This window comes from Muntiacus reevesi, chromosome 6 (assembly GCF_963930625.1).
Source record: "Muntiacus reevesi chromosome 6, mMunRee1.1, whole genome shotgun sequence".
Lineage (NCBI taxonomy): Eukaryota > Metazoa > Chordata > Mammalia > Artiodactyla > Cervidae > Muntiacus > Muntiacus reevesi.
The window spans coordinates 19,537,367-19,558,621 of record NC_089254.1 but is presented as its reverse complement, the minus strand read 5'-3'; the positions used below and the strand labels follow the sequence as shown (position 1 = coordinate 19,558,621).

The 21,255-nt window shown below is 38.2% G+C and overlaps 1 protein-coding gene across 1 annotated transcript; it reads right to left on the bottom strand.

Moving 5' to 3' along the window:
• Positions 1–849: 849 nt before the first annotated feature.
• C6H7orf78 (chromosome 6 C7orf78 homolog) lies at positions 850–19,931 on the bottom strand. The gene is made up of 6 exons (XM_065938460.1): positions 19,727–19,931; positions 7,581–7,752; positions 5,211–5,745; positions 2,939–3,023; positions 1,529–1,668; positions 850–957 (listed from the first exon to the last, which is right to left on the bottom strand). The coding sequence occupies exons 1-6, from the start codon at positions 19,929–19,931 to the stop codon at positions 850–852; spliced, it is 1,245 nt and encodes a 414-aa protein (XP_065794532.1).
• Between the last annotated feature and the right edge of the window lie 1,324 nt (positions 19,932–21,255).

Sequence of the window (21,255 nt, the reverse complement as noted above, 5' to 3'; positions counted from 1 at the left end):
AACAGATTTATTCCTACAGGGTTTTTTAAAAGGTGGACAGGCAAGACCTGCTGCTCTCACACTCCATTCCACTCAAAGTAAATGATTAAAACTCTGAAGGCCTTTTTAAAGAAGTAGGCATCATTATCCTTGGGGGTGGGGAGGGGAAGCACTGCAGAATATCCATTCTGGTTCCTCTGAGGAAGGAGCCCATTCAGAGGGGCCAGAGTCAACATTTATAGAGCAAAGGGATCGAAGGTTCCTACAAGAGAGGAAACCGGCAGAAGCAGCCATTTCAAGGATTCTAATGAAATCATGTCATTCCTCAGATGAAGGTAAGAACCTGGGCAGGTGATAAAGGAAAAGGAAGGAAGTCAACAAAGTGTAAATCATTACTGAGACAACAGGAGTTGAACCCCCTTGGGGAGCCCTGGGCAACACTGTAAAACAACCATCTCAGTTCTTGCTTCAGGGCTGCTGCTAGGAGATCTAAAGCCAACGGGCACAAGGACCTGTTGTGGTCAGTTCCACAGCCGGAGACAGCCCTTGGGCAAGGAGATGCAGATGCTGGCCTTTGAAAGTTAAGCACAAATTCTCTGGAACAATAAGGACTGATGGGAGTTTGCCGGCACCAACAGTGTTTACAAAATTTGGAATTGTAACATGATCAATGTGTAGTTTTCCAGAATGATGCTGAAATCTAGGAAAAATCAGGATTATTTGATCAAGGGACTGGATTCTTAAAATGGCTTAAGCACAACACAAATACTTCATTTATAATTCCTGTGATAGTAGAGCTTCTGTAGGATAAAGTACATAGTAGTGAAAACAGTCATTTGAGTAGTAATTCTAAATAGTTAATCTAAGTGTTCAACAAGAAATCTTAAAATTTTGCCCATTGTTCTTGCATGTCTTATTAAACTTTTCTTCCACACGATCCATAAACGCACTGTATGCATCTCGCCGCCTTCTGTGTCTCTTAGGAAAGATGATACAAAGGAAGTTAGTGAAAGCAAGCATATATCAACTTTAATTTTCGTTTATCTTTTAAAAATTTGCTATTTAATAATCTTTGACTTTAAAAACTTGCTCCACATGCCAAATGCACATCTTGTTCTGTTTGTACATGCAAGACTATTCAAAGAAGCCTAATTTGTCCAGGGGAGAATTTGAGGCATAAAATGTGTTTCAGCACCTTTTTCAGAGTGTTTGGGAAAGCCTTCTTGTCAGGCCTTACTTGAGTGCAATATAGTCAAAATAGGCTGCTTCAAAAAAAGTGGGAGTAAATTTGGGAAAGATTTCCCACAACATTTAGGCTTCAATCCACCATGCCAACTATCTTTGATATAAGAAAAAAAAAAAAAAAAAAAAAACCCAAATTCTAGATAATCCATTATTTGCATTTTAAGTAAAAGCAGAAATCTGAATGCTTCACTTTTAAAGACAGGCATATCTTTCACTATAGCAAATGAAGAATTTCTGCATTAAAGCAATTGTTACCAATGCTATATACAAACCACAACAGCTATGGAAAAAGAGGCAAACTCACTGTGTATGAAGCAGATTTAACGGGCCAAGGGGCTTTTGGTAAAATTAGCTTTGAATCCCAGGCGCATTCACGAGGCTTGTAAGTGATAAATCTTTCTGTGCTGTTCTGCTGAGCATTTTTCAGCGATGGGCACCCACTTACTAGAGATAAGAAGACAAACGAGAAACTTAACAGTGACATGAGTCTTTTTGTTCATGAAGTCTCTCGCAAGATGGTCTCATTTTTGGAGATCAGGACCCAGGAGCAGTGAATTGCTGGGCAATTTATAGATGCAAATCTAAATTAAAAATTTCTTATCCTTTCTATTATTTCTGCTAGAATTAATTTTGCCCTTCTCCAAACATCAGTTCAAATCCTACCTTATTTTATTTCCTTGGGAACCTCTTTAAAAAATTTTTTCTCATTAGTGCTTTTGACTTGAGAGGCATAGTTTGCATTCTACCTTATATTTGAGTTAGATGTTTCCTGACACCAAAGACCTGGTCTTATAAAATATTTTTGGTGTTTTCTTCCATAGTGACTTACACATGAGGAAATTTGAGGTGTACTAATTTAATCATGTACCTAGACAAGGCCTTTTAAATTTAATCCATGCTAAAATGTGTACTTTATTTGCAAATAAATTATCTTAATTTTCCAATTATAAAATTATATTTGCTACTCATTTTGAAAAGAAGAAAATAAAATTAACCATTATCCCACTATCCAGAAACAACCATTGCTAACACCTTACTGGTTTATAATTGATATGTAATTATAATAGTAAATACAGTAATGTATTAGCCTTAGCCATATAAAAATACTGGATTATACAAATTAAGTCTGCATAAACACTATACAAATGGCACCATAATAACACTAATGGTATGTATATTACCATGTGCTAGACAGCCTATGCTTTACATACATTATTTACTAAGTGCTTTACATATGTATAGGCTTCCCCGTTGGCTCAAATGGTAAAGAATATGCCAGCCTTGCAGAAGACCCAGTGATTCAATGCTCACAAAAATTTTATGATGTAAATTCAACTATTATCATTCCCATTTATAGGTAAGGAAACCAAAATATAGACAGTTTAGGTAACTTAGGGCAGTGAGGCCAAGATTCAAAGCTATGCATCTTGCTCTTGGAATCTATTTTAACTCATTGGTTCTCCACAGAGAACACACTGAGATAGATACAGCTCGATTTTTAGTAATTTTTAGTATTATATTAAAAGTTGTGGATAACAAAGCATATGGATTGTTGCCATCAATGAACTGAGAATTTAAAAAAATTGACTGTATCATTAAAGGTGATAAGTAAAAAAATACCTTTTGAATTATTTGCCTTTTTAAATATTCCTGTTAAGATATAATGCAGAAAACTTATGTTTGCCATGTTCATAACTTTATGATAACAACTTACCTGTACTTAAGTGTTGTGACTTAAATTTTAATCCAAAAGGATCCTTTTCATAAGTCATCACAAAATTTGGTAAATTATGTTCGTTCTAGATATGTAAAGAGAAGATTGTACTATTACTAATAAATATTGTTTCTTATTACTAACATTCTACTTGGAATTCTGTTTCTCCAAAAATTAAATATTTCACCAGTAAAATGTATTTTGAGAATTTTGTTGTAGCATTTAAAACCTGCATATGAACAGTTGATGTAATAATACAAGATTCCAGACATTTTATGATGGAGTGAGGACTTCACTTATCCTTCTGTGAACAATTTAGAAAAGATATTTTAAACAGGATGAAATAAAAAGAATCTATTCAGAATTTAGCAACATAATCTCAAATGCAAATAGAATTACATGTTTTATTTCTAGAGCTGAATTTATTTCAGGCAATAGGAAAAATGTTGAATAAAGCTAAAAATGATTTGCTGAGACTGGAATAGAATAAATACTGATTGTTTTTAGCAAATTATAAAACAAAGTTTTCTTTAATATGGTTTAAATGCACCAATATGAACTAGGATTTGTACACTTCCTAGAGCCCAGTCAAATGAAACAACACAAACGTCTCTGCTTGAAAGCTAAACCAGTGCGACACAAGAAGCATGAACTGGAGATGTGACGCGGAAGCAGACAAGGCTCTCTTCTTGGTGCTTCTAGTCCTGCGGCCGCAAACACTGCGAGTCCCGAAGGAAATTCCTCAGTGCAAAATGTCTTATCTTTTATCAAATCCAACGTGAAGCCAAGTTAGTTTAGAAAAATTTGTCAGTTGTTTAAAGCTGCAACAATACTGACATCTGGTGGTTGTATAGTTTATATCTTGCTGCCTCCCATTCACTCAAAAAACAAATTAATTGACATAGAATTTAAAAGTCCCGGACTGGGATTGACATATGCACACTGCTATATATCAAAGAGAAAATTAATAAGAACCTACTGGGAGCACAGGAAACTCTACTCAGTGACCTATATGAGAAGAGAGTCTAAAGAAGAATGAATATATGTATCTTATGTATAACTGACTCATTTTGCTATACATCTGAAACTAACACACTATAAATCAACTATACTCCAATAAAACTTTTTTTAAAGTTCCTCATTCCTTGAACTTTTACTTATCCAAGTCGTGCAATTCTAATTTTAGTGAAATTTAAATAAATTAAATAATTAAAATTAATTTAAATAAACAAACCAATTGCACTTGATATTGCAATTGACCTCCCCTCATTTACAAAAGGTAATATGTTTCACTTACTACAAACAGAAGCATTTAGATGCCCTGGATAAGTAAATAAGGTTACAGATAAAAGATTTTTTAATTTCCCAACTTTTATCCTAATAGCCCCTAAAAGTTCACTTTTATTGAATACCTCAATATTTCCAACTTTGTTGTAAGAAATTTGTATATAATTGTCTCCCTCGTTACTTAAAATAACCATATAAAACATGTAGTATTTTTATCCCAATGTACAAATAAGGAGAGAGGCTTAACAACTTACACAAAATTATTAGAAAGTAAGAGAACTAGGATACTCAATGCTCTTAACTGTTTTCCTTTATTTTCCCACTGGAATAAGCTTTTTCCTTTTTATTTTTTCTTTTTCAGATTTTTTGGTGTTATCAGTCCTATTGCTTCTCTCTTTACCTAGCAAGAACCATATTTATGTGTTAGATTATAGACCTAAGTATAGGATATATTCATGTTCTAATAGAATTATATTTTGACCTAATCACATCTCCTTAAATATTTATTTCCCACCACAATTTTAAATTAGAAATTCTTGCTCAAATATTGTTCAAAATATTAGAAAGACTCCAAACCATTAGAAAGACTCATTGAAGTAATACAATATCCCCTCATTCACTCATCCATTTGTTCCATGATTGATTCATTACTAGACAGTAAACTCCTGGAAACAGTTTTCCAAACATACTTCAGTCCAAGATCTTCTTGAACCCTTTCTTGAATGGCTTTCTAAAGCCATCCCTAAATTGGTCATCCCTTCCAGCAGATAAAACCCCATCAGAAACATCAGCCATCCTTTGCCATCCGTTTATTGCTGAATTTGAATTGTATTGCTGCATGAGAAATACTGCTGCAACTTTATACACATTATATTCACATATACTTTTTTATTCACATAATAGTTATAGTTAAGAAATGAACAAAAATAATATATTTTCCTCATATCTGATTTTAAGTTATTTAGAATCAAATGCTTTTTTGTACCTGTCGAAAGTCATGTGGTTTTGGATTGAGGTATACACCATTTGGATATTTTCCACTCTCCACAAACATTAACTTTGCTTTATGTGAATCCAGATGTGGAAATGTAGTTATAAATTTAGGAGATATGGCCTTCTTGGGAGGATTCCTTAGGCTGGGAAGGTGAACCATTTTTCCTGGAAAATCAGGGATTTTTCTTCTTTCTTCTTCCGTGATGGTCCTTGATGGCTTTTCTGCAAGCCTTAAAGATGTATACAGTTTATAACTAAAATCAGGAGGCTTTATTTCCCATACATTGACTTTTACTTCAGATTGTGGTGGTTGCAGTGCATTTATTTTCCATTTGGAGTTGCGATCTTGCATGAGACAGTGCAGCCTCTCTGCAGTACCCCTGCCTCTCCTACCTGTCTGGGACACATGGCCGTTTTCCCAGGTTGAAATCTGCAACATATCTGTTGCATATCTGCAACATATCTGGTGAGGTATGCCACTGTAGCAACGGTATATTGAATGTTTTCTCTCTGGGCCAGGGTAACCTCTAAAAGATTTATGGAGCAGGATTAAAAAAAAAAAAAAAGCTCAGAAATGATAGGGAGTGTGTGTAGAGGGGAAGAAAGTATTGTGGTGGCTGCAAGTATTTATTCAACATGTTTGTCACAGTAGTTACTGAGCTAGGGGCTAGGAATTCAAAACAATTAACTTGAAATCCATATCCGTAAATAAGTGAGAGAAATTGGGAGAAAGCAATGAAGACAAATAAAACCTATGTAATACGATAAATACCACAATAGTTTTATGAATGAAGATAAAAAATAAAGCCTATGTAATGTGATAGATGTTGCAATAGTGTTAAGAGAGGCCGGGAAGAGAGCACAGCTAGCTCCATCAGGAAAATAGAAATGACGTTGAAAGAAAATTTATCATTTGCACTGATCTTGAAGAATAAGGAGAAATAAGTCTGGGGGTAAAGTAAGGAAATAGCATTTCACCAAGGCACAGGCAGTATGTAAAACTTGTCATAAGCTATTTCTGAGGTATCTGGCCATCTAAACCATGATATGTGTATCGGGCTTCCCTCACAACTCAGTTGGTAAAGAATCCACCTGCAATGCAGGAGACTCTGGTTAGATTCCTGGGTTGGGAAGATCCCCTGGAGAAGGGATAGGCTGCCCACTCCAGTATTCTTGGGCTTCCCTTGTGGCTCAGCTGGTAAAGAATCCACCTGCAATATGGGAGAGCTGGGTTCGATCCCTGGGTTGGGAAGATCCCTTGATAAGGGAATGGCTACCCACTTCAGTATTCTTGCCTGGAGAATCCCATGGACAGAGGAGCCTGGCAGGCTCCTGTCCCTGAGGTCACAAAGAGTTGGCCACAGTTGAGTGTCTAATATGATAGTAGACAATGCCAATGAATTTGAAATCTCCATGGAAATAGGGATAAAAATCAAATAAAATTTATCTAGCTAAGTGGAAATAAACAATACTGGTGTCTGGGAAATAAGGGTCTGAGGTAGGTATGACTTTCCTTCTCTTGTGCTAGAATTTTATGCTGTTTGATAAAAACACGAAAACAGAGAAACTTCAAGATTCTAAATGCTGTTATGGAGTACTTTGAAGTTGAGAATAAAGAAAAGCTACTTTGGAGAAACACTTACAACGTCAACTTAAAAAATTAATAATAAATATTTTGTAAAATAAAATGATAATTGTTTTCCAACTTCTAATATAAATATTTTTTAAATGACTATGATCCATTGAGAGAAAAGTCAGAGGCATGTGTAGCAGAAGCATAGCATATGTATGTGAAGCGGTAGCAGAATAAAAAGATTTTAAAAAATCAGTTACGGTTATATCACCAAAGGTCTTTTATGACACATCATTTTAACAAATCAAAGATACCACAAAATTTCTTAACCAAGATAAGAAATACAGGAGGAGCAACAGTGTATAGAAAGAAGTTATAATAATAATTAGATTTAAACAAAATATGTGTCCACTATATAACTGGAAGTATAGGCCTGTGGCTAAGTCAGCTTTTGCTATAATAATGCTTTTTAACAAACTGCCCCAAAACTCAATTTCAAAAACTCAGTGACTCAATGGCAACTGGAGGTCCCTCATCCCCTCCTTGTCTTTAGAGTCTGTGCCTTGCTTGAGTTTCCTGATCTAGAGGTTGCCCAAGGACAGAGCCTTGAGGTAGTACTGTGTTGCTGAGGCTATCTGGACAGTATACGTGACTTAGGCCAGGGAAGTCCTCTCTACAAACTTTCAAGATTCAGGCAGAGTGGGGAGCCAGTGCAGAGACTTACTCATCTTGCAGCTGCCCAAGACAAGCCATATGGTGTAAGTTTCTTTGCTTCTTAAACCTGCCTACCTCCCTATCTGCAAGGGTCTGCCTCTGTCTTTGGTCTTTCCCTGCCTTCCAAGTCCAGGGGCCAGGTTCAGATTATAGCTGGGCAGCTCCTGAGGAGGTGGCAAACTAACAAACGGATGAAGAAAATCTTGTATATACAGAAAATATTCGGCCTTAAAAAATGAAGGAAATTCTGCCACGTGCAACAATATGAATGAACTTGGAGGTCATTATACTAAATGAAATAAGCCAGTCACAGAAGGACAAATACTGCGTGATTCCACTTATATGAAGAAATCTAAAAGAGTCAAACAGAAATGGAGAGTAGAATGCTGGTTGCCAGGGCGTGGTGGGGAGGAAGAATGAGGAACTGGTATTCGACAGGCATAATGTTTCAGTTCTACAAGCTGAATAAGTTCTGCTGTACAACGCTATACTATGCTAACAGTATTGTATTGTACACTTGAAAATCTATCAGGAGGCTAGATCTTATGTTGAGGATTCTTACTACATTTTCTTAAAGCTGAATAAAGACCAAAAAAAAAAAAAAAAAGGGTGGTACTTAATAACTGAGTGAGAAGATTAGAAATTCCCCCAAGTGTTCAAAAATATATTATCCTCTGTTGCTCAATAATATAATAAAAATAAAGGTGATTTGATGAATAGGGAGCCATTTACAATCTCTACAAAATTACTGCAAAATAACTTAATCATTAAAGTACTACACCAATTAACAAAACGTGGATATAGGATATAGGTTTACCATTTCCTAAGCAATGCTAAAAATATAAGTTAAATTAAAATATCTTTATTTCATGTTTATATATTTTGCTGTTGTTCAGTTGTTAAATCATTTCTGATTCTTTGCGACCCCATGGACTGCAGCATGCCAGGCTTCCCTGTCCTTCACTAGCTCCTGGAGTTTGCTCAGATTCATGTCCAAATAGTCCCAGCACCACATTGACAGTGGTGGCATCCAACCATCTCATCCTCTGCCGCCGTCTTCTTTCCCAGCATCAGGGTCTCTTCCAATGAGTTGGCTCTTCACAACAGGTGGTCAAATTATTGGGGCTTCAACTTCAGCATCAGTCCTTACAATGAATATTCAGAGTTAATTTCCTAGGAAATTAACTGGTTTGATTTCCTTACAGTCTAAAGGAGTCTTCTCCAGCACCACAATTCCAAGGCATTAGTTCTAGGGTGCTCAACAATTTTTATGGTTCAACTATCACATCCATATGTGATTACTGGAAAAACCATAGGTTTGACTATATGGACCTTGGTTGGCAAACTGATGTCTTTGCTTTCTAATACACTGTCTAGGTTTGTCATAGCTTTATTATACAGTAAACAATAAGAATGTCTGCATAGAAACTAAAAGGGTTTGTAAAAAAGGATGTTAAAAGAGAAAGGGTAAGAGTTTAAAAGTTGGCAGTACCCTTCCAAGATTCTTCTAGAGGGGAGGGCAAGCTGGCCCATAATTGGTATTTTTATTACCCTTTTCATATCTATGCATAACTTTTTATAACCTGGGTCATTTAACAATATAACCAATAATGAATTATTATTCTCATCTAACTTTAACCAAATCACTCTTAGATGATCATCTGGTTTCATATGCACAGTAGTCTACTGGAAGATAATGAACTGGAAAGAAAATACGAGTTAGTTTGGTTTATTTTTCTCATAAACTAATAAATTTGGATGTTGTTTTCATGTTGGATGCTTCTGAATCTGGCTAATGTGACTTTAACACTGACCCACCCACTCACTAGGAGATGATGAAAATAAGCCCTTGACAGTCAGTGGTTAATTTGCTCCCAGTTCATGCCTTCTTTTATAACTCTCTTGCCTCACCTTTGACCCTTCACATTTCTGTTGAAATAGATTTTGTAATTTCTGAGGCACACTGAAGGCTCAGTCTTGACTAAAATTGTAAATATACCTATCTCCTGCAGGGCTCAGAAATCTGGTCACATGAGCAAAGAAAATACATGAGAGTACTGATTCATGTCAGGGTTTTGTAATCAGCCGCCATGAAAAGACATGGAGGTTGAGGGTGTTGGTAAGTGAGACAACAAAGTGTCTCACCAGGATGCACAGCTAGGAAGAAACTGACCAGGGCGTTTATAAACGGGAAGAATAAGAATAGGTCTAATCGATATGAAAAACAAGTGTCATGGTAGTAAGAGAGCTAGACAGTCAACAGATTAAGAAGCTCTAACTGGAGAATGCCATGCAGTCTAGACTTCTTTTTGACCAGGTAGCTGAGAGTAGACACAAGCTCATCTATCTCCTTCTTGCCACTAATGCTCATTTCTGCCTCTGTCTGTATATGTCTGGGGCTTCCTGGCTAACAAAAACTGCAACTATGCAATATATAAGCCAGGGATAAATTACCTTTAATTTGTATGATACTTCATTGTGTCCTTAAATTACAAAGTTACTGTTACATATTATTCAAAAGAATAATATGCATGTAAAATTAAGCTTCTGTGATATACGATTCATGTAGTAGCATATGTCATCATGATCTCAGGTGGCCTCGGCCGGCAATGTCTTGGAGCAAGGCTTTGGTTCCCAGGATATTGTGGCTGGGTCACAGCAGTGAAAGCACCAGATCCTAGCCACTGGACCAACGGTCAGCGACAAGGGCCCTGGCCCTTCAGCTTTGCAGAAAAGAATTCCCACACAGATGGAAAGTACTGAAATAAGTAAAGTATTTATTAAGAGGAATAAAAGAGTATACTGGAAATCAATTCTGAACATTCATTGGATGATGCTGAAATTGAAGCTTCAATACTTTGGCCACATGGTGTGAAGAACCGACTCATTGGAAAAGATCCTGAGGCTGGGAAAAATTTAGGGCAGGAAGAGAAGGGGATGACAGAGGGTGAGATGGTTGGATGGCATCACCAACTCAATGGACACGAGTTTGAGCAAACTCTGGGAGATAGTGAAGGACAGGGAAGCCTGGCGTGCTGCAGTCCATGGGGTCACAGAGACGGACACCAATTATCAACTGAACAATATAAACAATGTGTGGAAAGACCAAGGGCAGACTCAGGGAGAGAGATGAGCTGAGTCACATCCTCATGGCTGTTTGAATTACTTTTATGGGACATTTCTTCCGGGTTTCCTTTGGCCAGTCATTTTGATTTGTCGGGTTCACTGTCCATATTTGGTATATCTCAGGATCCTCCCACGTGTGTGCATGCATTTCTAGGGCCCAGGCTCATCCCTCAATTGTCCTGCTATTCTCGTCTTAGAGTTTCAGTTCATAGGGAATGAATCTCCAATTGCTTTACCCTTGGGGTGGGGGTGGCCCATCTGCCTCCTCCCTCAATTGTAGTCCCAGGATACCCCAGCAGAAAGACATCAACTGGAGATCTAGTTGAATGATTGAAGCTTGTGATGGCAATATCACATTATGCTCCTCACATTGTGCGGAAAAAGCTGAGGCATAGAGAAATATGGTCATAAGATGTGAGGTTGAGAAAGTAAGAAAAAGTAAACTAGTAATCTCATTTAGTCAAAGATTTAGTGATAAATGTTGATATACAGAAGCTGTACTTTGCCAAAGATGTCTCACTGGAAATAATAGAATAGTTTAATCTGCATTCAACAAGCCCAGTTATTCTCCATCTATGAAATTACACTGGTCTTAAGGATTAGTTTAAATGCCACTCCAGTAAAAGCTTTCCCAGATCTATCAGGGTTCATATTTCCTTATGAATACAGCAGTGGAACTCGAATTTGCATTTTGCCTTGTTCCTTGTGTTGGTTAATTGCAAGATCTGACCCAGATTAGATTGTAACATTGAGACAAATATACCTATTTTTACAAACACTATGTAGGGTTCTGCATATTTTAAGTTGAGTCATGTGAAATTTCTTTTATTCAATGATTTTTCAACCTTACAAAAATGCAAACTTTAAATGGTTCCATGATAATAGGAATAAGAATTTTATGTGTCAAATTCTAGAAATTACAGATTTTTTTTGAAACTGTATCTAAAAGCTCAAATATCTAACTACATTTTTTCTAAATAATGAAAGCTTCTAATAGTGGCAATATAAAAAATAAACTTTAAATTTCTTCCTCAATATTTTCTACAGCTGTTGCTAAGTCACTTCAGTGGTGTCCGACTCTATGCGACCCCTTGGACGGCAGCCCACCAGGCTCTGCCATCCCTGGGATTCTCCAGGCAAGAACACTGTAGTGGGTTGCCAATGCATGAAAGTGAAAAGTGAAAGTGAAGTCGCTCAGTCATGTCTGACTTTGTGCGACCCCATGGACTGCAGCCTACAAGGCTCATGCGTCCATGGGATTTTCCAGGCAAGAGTTCTGGAGTGGGTTGCCATTGCCTTCTCCAAATATTTTCTACTAGAATGTCACAAAATATTCTTGTTATCTGCTTTAATAATGATTTTAAAATAAATGCATTCCTTAGGTTAGCAAATGTATGCAAATTTAAGCTTATTTTGCTCACAAATATGAGTTTAATTTTGTAAACTTATGTATTTGGGAAGCTAGATAGACAGAGAGATAGACGGATACAAGATATGTACCTGATACCTAAATGATGTCAACAAGCAAAGAGCATTGTAAAATAGTCTGCTATTAAGATCACAGTGAAATCCTTAGACCAGGAATTCATTTACATTTGTAGATTTATAAAGAAATTCAGCACTTCCAGCTTTCTCCTTCTTAACATATCTCATGATTTCCCATTTACAATATTATATATAAAGAGACTGCTTTTCTCATAAATGAGTTAATGTCATATATATATATTTTTTAATGTCATATATTTTAACACAAAGTACACAAATTCCAAAGATCGAGATAAACTGACAAACTGGAATAATTCAAAATAAACACAAAAAAGGAGCATTCATTAGAAAATCAGTAACCTCACTCACCATTTAAAATTGCGAGTTTTAATAAAATTGGTTTTGGTAGTATGTCTCAGAAGATCTTTTCTGCAAAGCCAGATGAGAGTAAGCAAACAGATAGTTTATAAGGAAACATTTAGCCTTTGTTTACAAAAGATCTCAGAGTGTATTTAAGTTTTGCCCACCTGGGTTGCTAAGAAACTGAATTAATTTTCTAAAGGACTCAAGTCAGATTAGGAAAAAAAGTGAAAGTAGGACCTCTCATGTTCCCTAAAACCTAGCAACAAGGCAATAATTCCTGAGCTCTTTTTGGAAATGTTAGAAAATCAATATATTACAAAATTCAAAACTTAGTAAACATCAAGAGAGAAAATAATCCCACTCTAGAGCAGTTTTACTAAATAATGTCTTGACAATTCACTTTTTGTATTTGTTTAGTAATCTTTTTGTAAGTCAACATGAGTTTAACATTTAATATAAGCACAATTTGAAAAGCAGGTTCAACTCTTTTATTACCTTGGGTTTAAGAATGTTTGAGTTAAAAAAAAAAAAAGAATGTTTGAGTTAATATCCTCAATGTTCATTTTATAAGGCAAGTGAGGACTACAAGTTGTTCTTCCATAATTTACAGCTTAACCTACTGATTTCTGCAAAATAAATTATGGAGAAAGCTTTCTGTTTTCACTGGTCAAATTCTACACTCAGTGATCTCTTGGTGAGAGTAAAAAAAAAAAAACCTCATAGAAAATTTCAAATGTATACCAAAATAGACAGAATTGCATAATGAATCTTCATGTTACCATCACCTGGCTAAAAAATTAATCAACTTATAGCCCAAATTGCTTTAAACATCCTCCAACTTATCTCCTTCTCTTATTATTATTTTGATGTATCATATCAACTTATCGAGCTTCCTTGGTGGCTCAGTGGTAAAGAATTCTCCTGTCAATTCAGGACACATGGGTTTGACCCCTGGGTCAGGAAGATCTCCTGGAGAAGGAACCCACTCCAGTATTCTTGACTGGGAAATCCCCTGAATGGAGGAGCCTGGCTATTGGGCTACTGGCCATGAGCCAGCAAAGAGTTGGATACTACTTAGCGACTATAAAACAACAACAACAAAACAATCAACTTATCAGTAATTATTTTAGAAAGTTTCCACTAAAAGAGAAAACACTTAAAAAAAAAAAAAAAAAAAAGCATAAACATAGCACCACTATGAAATCTAGAAAAAGAACATCAATTCATTGATACTAATACCTAGGCAAAATTCAAGTTTCTAATTATCCCACAAAAGTCATAAATATTTTTGGTTTTACTTTCTCTGTACAATTTGTTTGTGATTTGGGCTAGTTATTTACCCTCATTTGGTCCAAAAAATTCCTGTGACCTGAGCATTTAGCTTCTCTTTTTCTCATATTTTTCTAATGAAATTAGGGCATCTCAATACACTCTAATCCCATGGACAGAGGTTCCTGGCAGGCTACGGTCCATAGGGTAGAAAAGAGTTGGACACAACTGCAGCAACTTAGCAGGCACGCATGCATTAAACTGCCTGAACCAAGATCCCTGATGTTTGGAGCCTTTTGACTATCCTATTATTTCATCTGAAGTGAAAGTTCACCACTGGGGGGCAGTGAATTGCTTATATATAATTTTATACCAGTTTATAAACTGAAATTCAAACATCAATTTACCTGCACTGTTTTTCCCAGTATTCAATTTCAGTGTGTTTTTTCCCTTGGGGAAATGAGAGTAGAGTTGGGTTTACTCAATCTCTTACAGTTTTGGAATAAAATTAACCTATCGTTATGCTATCTAACATATCTCTCTCACTCTGCATAGGGATGCATACGATTCTTTCTCAAAAGAACATGTTCAAAGTGCCTTTTTATATTGGTTCAGTACTATTGTTTAGGATGCAAAAATACACAGGGCATGGCCTTAGATTTCAAGAAAAATTTAAATAATTCACTAGAAAAGATACAAAAACCTATAAGAATACATCTTAATACTAAGTACTAAATGCCAAATGACCAGTCCTGACAGTTACTCTCCTGGGAAATTAATGAGGCGGCAGGTCCTTGAAGTAACATCTCTGAAAATTTCTTTAGAGCAACAAAGATCTATTCTGATCTTTCACAACAGCAAAGTTCTTAGTAAAAAGGAGAGGAAGGGAAGGTGGTTTAGATGGGTAGACACCATAAAAGCTACTATAATTCTCTTTAATGCTTTCACGAATGCTTTTCAAGAAGTTTCTGCTAGGGAAACACTGTTTTGTGGTTAAGTGACTGAAGTTATATATAGAACCATCCAAAAATCTCCTCTTATGTAGATACTTTGAATGTATAATACATTTTTACTGCACATAAATATCTATGATATGTGAAAGGATCTGATGCTCAGCTTCCCTAAAATTAGGAAGGTAACCTGTTGTGACAAATAAAAATATCCACATTCTGACTTTCATGTCTCCTGGTACTAAGTGCAGACTGAAAAAAAAATAAGCGCAACCTGAAAGCTGAGAGTTAGATTTTATTCAGTGGGAATATTAGGACTCGAGCCCAAGAGACAGCATCTCAGGTGACCCCAAGAGAGCTACCTCCAAGGAGGCAGGGGAGAAACCAGGCTATATACAAGTTTGCAGCAAGGAGCAGGAAATCTGAATAGTAAAAGATTACTCTTAATTCCCTGGAGAAGGAAATGGCAACCCACTCCAGTACTCTTGCCTAGAAAATCCCATGGATTAAGGAGCCTGTTTGCAGGCTGCTGTCCATCGGGTCACAAAGAGTCGGACATGACTGAGCAACTTCACTTTCACTCTTAATTAAGAAAAACTAAATCTCTCACATGAAGAGATTTAGCAATCTTCAATGTATGAGAAGATGCAAGCATCTGGGCTTGCTGAAATAATCTCTTTCATATGCATCTAGGTATCTGGGGCCAATCCTGCTTTCTTTGTTGTTTACATACTTGTTCCTTGTTTACCATAAGAGATGGCAAATCTGTCTGATGGCTGCCCCACACATCCCCCCAACTCCTAGCACTTACCAGAGAGGAAGTAGCTGATGGTTTCCAAATAGCTGGCTTTATTTCACCTGGGCTCAGAAATCTATATTTGAAAAAGGCTTGTTTACTGGTAGAGCTTAGAGCAGAAAACATTTTATTTTACATAAGGAATGTGCACATTTCTTAAAAAGCTATTTGAATAACATAACAACATATGTTTAGATTGATTCAAATAAATTAACTTAAAAATTATCTTATCATATAGCTGGTAACTGTAGTTCAAAATACTTCATAAATTAATAAGAAAGTAAAATAGGTTTTCAATTATGTTCAGAATTTTAAAAAAATAGGATGGGAGTTTCTTGGGCAGAAGGAATAATATTAATGTATGCCATATGCAGCTAAATGACTGTGTTTCTATTTTATGTCCTTCTTTATGAAAGGGAAAAATTTCCATACTGAAAATAACAAAGAAAAATAGGAACAAATTAAAGCTTGAGTTACTTGAAAAGGCAATAAGATAGCACAGTTATTTACATGAATTTGGATCTATAAAACCATAGGGGTTACATTTCAGAACAGTTAGAACTGGCAGTAGGAAATGAGGTGGTACCCTGAATATTCGTCAAGAGGATAAAATTGTGTAAGAGTTGTGTAATTTCCTCAGTTCTGTCTCAGCACAGCAAAAATTTGAAACAGTGGACCAGCTCAGTTTTATTTGGCAGACCAGTGCAATAGCTCAGTTTTATTTAGCAAGCAAGGAAAATGCATGCTCAAGGCGTGAGGGTGGGCCAACCCAAAAGAAGAACTCAATTTTGGCTCCTCTTTTTATTTGTTTTTTTCCTCCTCCCCTGAGCTTGCCCTGTGTAAACTGGCTAGCCAGAAGGCTGTGTGTTTCACCTGAGGTTCCCACTCCAGTCCTTGGATTTTCTTCTGTTCCATTTTTGTGGACTTTTCCTTTTTTGTCCTTCAGCCGCCACCATTTTGGACTCATTTTTCCTATTGTAACTACCTAACATTTCCCCCTCAAGATATGGGAGGCCCAATTCTTTGGAAACAGGGGCATTGAGGTCTCTCTGTCTACTTCCTGCTGAATTGGGATGGTGAGGGGGCATTGGGTCTCCCCCTCTTGCTCATCTCAAGCCTCAGAGTCCTTAGAGCAGTGTCCATTCAAGGATGAGTGATACTTTCCATGGTCTGGTGTAGTTTTAAATATCCTTGTTGAACTGGTACTACATGTTGTAGTTTGTTGACCTGGGCAGAGATGAAATTAGTTAGACAATTGATAATACAAGGGGCAATCATAAGCAGCATCAATATGAGGATAACAGGGATTAGTAGGGGCATTGATGAATGGAAGTCGCTCAGTCGTGTCTGACTCTTTGCAACCCCATGAACTGTATAGTCCATGGAATTCTCCAGGCCAGAATACTGAAGTGGGTAGCTTTTCCCTTTTCCAGAGGATCTCCCCAACCCAGGGATCGAACCCAGGTCTCCCATATTGCAGGTGAATTCTTTATCAGCTGAGCCACGAGGGAAGCCCAGTAGGGGCACTAGCCAACTCTAAATTCCCTCTCGCCAGGAGAAGGATTCCCCCAAAGGGAGATTGTAGTCACCCTGAGAACTCTCCAGCTCATTCTTTGAGATCCCATAGGATCTGAATGTTTTTCTTGAGGATTGTGAGACTTTTTAAAACTTAGCTGGAGGTATTTACCCAGAAGCAACATGTCTCAGTCAAGATTGCTCAGGTTCCTCCTTGTTCAGGGATCAGGAGATCTACCTCCTGCCTCTTTTGGAGTATAACCCCTACAAACCTGTGTTGGCTCTTCAGAGCTGTCCTGAGAAATCTCATCCCCAGAAACTTAATTTTGGTGGTGTTCATATGAATGACACTCATTTGTAGTCCTGAATAGATATCTGAGATCTCCAGGGGCTCACAGGTGTATTGTGTGTCCTCTTCTGTTTCCTGTCACAGTTTGATTTGTGAGTAGTGAATCCAGGAGTCATGTCCTGGTACCTTGACTGCTGTGGGGATAGAAAGTATTACAGGGTTGGGGCCCTTCCATGTGGGCTGGAGCTGAGCCTTTGGGGACCCATCCTTCCAGACTTTAATTAGGACTTGAGTTCCTGAAGCATACAGTGGTGGCTCTTTATAATCTTTTGGATCCTGGTTGATGCCCCACAAACATATATCTTGTTGGAACTGCCCAATGGCCATGGTATGAGCAATACGTGAATCGTGAACTTCCAGATGTTCAAGCTGGTTTTAGAAAAGGCAGAGGAACCAGAGATCAAATTGCCAACATCCTCTGGATCATCGAAAAAGCAAGAGAGTTCCAGAAAAACATCTATTTCTGCTTTATTGACTATGCCAAAGCCTTTGACTGTGTGGATCACAATAAACTGTGGAAAATTCTGAAAGAGATGGGAATAACAGACTAACTGACCTGCCTCTTGAGAAACCTGCATGCAGGTCAGGAAGCAATAGTTAGAAATGGACATGGAACAATAGACTGGTTCCAAATAGGCAGAGGAGGACATCAAGGCTGTATATTGTCACCCTGCTTATTTAACTTATATGCAGAGTACATCATGAGAAACACTGGGCTGGAGGAAGCACAAGCTGGAATCAAGATTGCTGGGAGAAATATCAATAACCTCAGATGTGCAGATGACACCACCCTTATGGCAGAAAGTGAAGAAGAACTAAAGAGCCTCTTGATGAAAGTGAAAGAGGAGAGTGAAAAAACTGGCTTAAAGGTCAACATTCAGAAAACTAAGATCATGGCATCTGGTCCCATAACTTAATGGCAAATAGATGGGGAAACAGTGGAAACAGTGGCTGACTTTATTTTTCTGGGCTCCAAAATCACTGCAGATGGTGACTAGAGCCATGAAATTAAAAGACGCTTACTCCTTGGAAGGAAACTTATGACCAATCTAGACAGCATGTTAAAAAGCAGAGATACTACTTTGCCAACAAAGGTCTGTCTAGTCAAAGCTATGGTTTTTCCAGTAGTCATGTATAAATGTGAGAATTGGACTATAAAGAAAGTTAAGGGACAAAAGAATTGATGCTTTTGAACTGTTGTGTTGGAGAAGACTCTTGCGAGTCCCTTGAACTGCAAGGAGATCCAACCACTCAATCCTAAAGGAAATCAATCCTAAATATTCATTGGAAGGACTGATGCTGAAGCTGAAACTCCAATACTTTGGCCACCTGATGCGAAGAGCTGACTCATTTGAAAAGACCGTAATGCTGGGAAAGATTGAGGGCAGTAGAAGGGGACGACAGAGGATGAGATGGTGGGATGGCATCACCAACTCGATGGACATGGGTTTGGATGGACTTCTGGAGTTGGTGATGGACAGGGAGGCCTGGCGTGCTGTGGTTCATGGGGTTGCAAAGAGTCGGACACGACTGAGCAACTGAACTGAACTGAACATGGTATAAGATGGGACAGTCTGAGCCTCTGGGACTAGGAAGAGGTCACTGAGATAAACAAAATGTCTCCCATATAGTATCGCATAAGGATTAAGACCAACCTGTTCCTTAGGGGCAATATGGATGGAGAGCTATTGGTAAAGCCTCCTTTCATCTGAGGGAGGTCTTCTCTGTTATCATTTTTACCATTGATTTTAATAACTGGCTCTTTTTACTTTTCCTGAAGACTGAGGCCTCCAGGCACAATGGAGATAGTAACTAATGCCCAGTGCTTTAGAGATCACTTGGGCGACCTTAGGAGTAAATGATGTCACATTGTCACTTTGTAACGACCTAGGCAGGCCAAAAATTGGAATGATTTCAGGAGCAGTTTTTTCACTACCTCCTCAAGTCTCCTCAGTCCAGGTGGGAAAGCCTTCAATCCATCCTGTGAATGTACCTGTCATGACTAGTAGGTATTTATACCCTTGAGAAACTAGCATCTGGGTGAAGTCCATATGCCAGTCCTCTCCTGGGTAGGTTCCACGCTTTTGGATGGGCTGGGTCAGCTGGGGTCTTTGAGCTCCTTGGGGGTTGTTTAACTGGCAAGTGGGAGAAGAGGACACCACTTGCCTTATAGTTGTTTGGAGGCCTGTTCCTCTGAAGGACCTTTCTAGTAATCTTTGGAGGGCCTTTTTTCCTAAATGAGTGGTGGCATGTAAGGAGTTAAACAACTTCCATTGGAGGTTCCCAGGCAGAAAAAGGAGTCCCTCCTTTTGAAATCACCCCATATGATCTTCTTGAAAGCCCTCACTCTCAGCTTTAAGAGCCTCACCTTCATTATATGAAGGAGTTTCTGGCAAATTAGTCTGTGGACCTAGGGTGGCAGCCCCCATTAGGCCATGGTTCTGTAACGCTGCTCTCCTAGCTGCCCGATCAGCTGCTTGGTTCCCTCGTGCCACTTCCCGGCTCCCTTTCTGGTGTCCTTTACAGAGGAAAACGGAAACCTCGGCGGGCAGATGGACTGCCTCCAAGAGCATTGTCTTCTCACCTCTTTCTGTCTCTTCTCACCTTCAGCCTCTTGCTGCCTTCCTTCACTCCCATTTCATATGCTGGTGTCCTTCTGTCATCCTGCAGTGGCTGATAATTCTTGTTTTACCACCTCATTAGCTGCTACCCTTCATAGCATTCTAAAATAATTGTTTACTCTCTTTTATGCCAATTAAAAATACTAACACTGTTCATCATTTGTAAACTCGAGTATAATTTACTTCTTGTCTCAAAGTACTGATAAGAAATTTTAGTTCTGTTAGGTAGTTAGAATTGGAAAAAGGAGTCCAAAATGGTGGTGGTTAAAAGACAAGAAAGGGAAAAGCCCGCAAAATGGAAACAAAGGAAAAATCCATGGACCAGAGGGAAAACCTCAGGTGAAACAAACACACTCAATTCCAGGCTAGATCTAATTTGTTTAGGGCAGGCTCAGAGGGGAGGAGACAAAACATAAAAAGAGCAAGCCAAGGCTGTTTGGGGCCTCTCCTTTGCAGTTGGCCTGCCCTCATGCCTCAAGGGTGTACTATTTTTGTTTATCAAATAAAACTCTGAGCTGTAACCAAGATGTTACACTGGTCCACTATTTCAAACCTTCGTTGCAGCAAGACAAAACCAAGGAAATGACACACTCTTCCAACAGTTCTGTTTGTCCAATTTCAAAACAGTACAAAATGTACTTAAGGATAATAATCTACAGGCTTCCAGTTCAAGATGGTGGAATAGAAGGACATGCGCTCATCTCCTCCTGCAAGAGCACCAAAATCATAACTAACTGTTGAACAACTATCGACAGGAGGACTTCGGAACCTACTGAAAAAGATACCCTATGTCCAAAGACAAAGAAGAAACTCCAGCCAGATGGTAGGAGAGGTACAATCACAATAAAATCAAATCCCATACCTGCTGAGTGGGTGACCCACAACCTGGAGAACATTAATACAAAAGAAGTTCTCCCACTGTTGTGAAGTTTCAAAACCCCACATCAGGCTTGCCAGCCTGGGGATCCAACAGAGGGACTGGGAATCCCCAGGAAATCTGACCTTGAGGGCCAGTGGGATTTGATTACAAGACTTCCACAGGACAGGGGGAAACAGAGACTCCAGTCTTGGAGAGCACAAACAAAATTTTGTGCATACCAAGAGATAGAGGAAAGGAGCAAAGACTCCACAGGAAACTGAACCAAAGTTGCTAGTGTTGGAGGGTCTCCTGTGGAGTTGTGAGTCAGCAAGCTCTCACTACAGGGACGGGTGGACTGGCAGGAGCTGTCTGAGAAGGTCCCCTTTGGTGTTAACCCTCTTGGAGGTCGCCATTAAC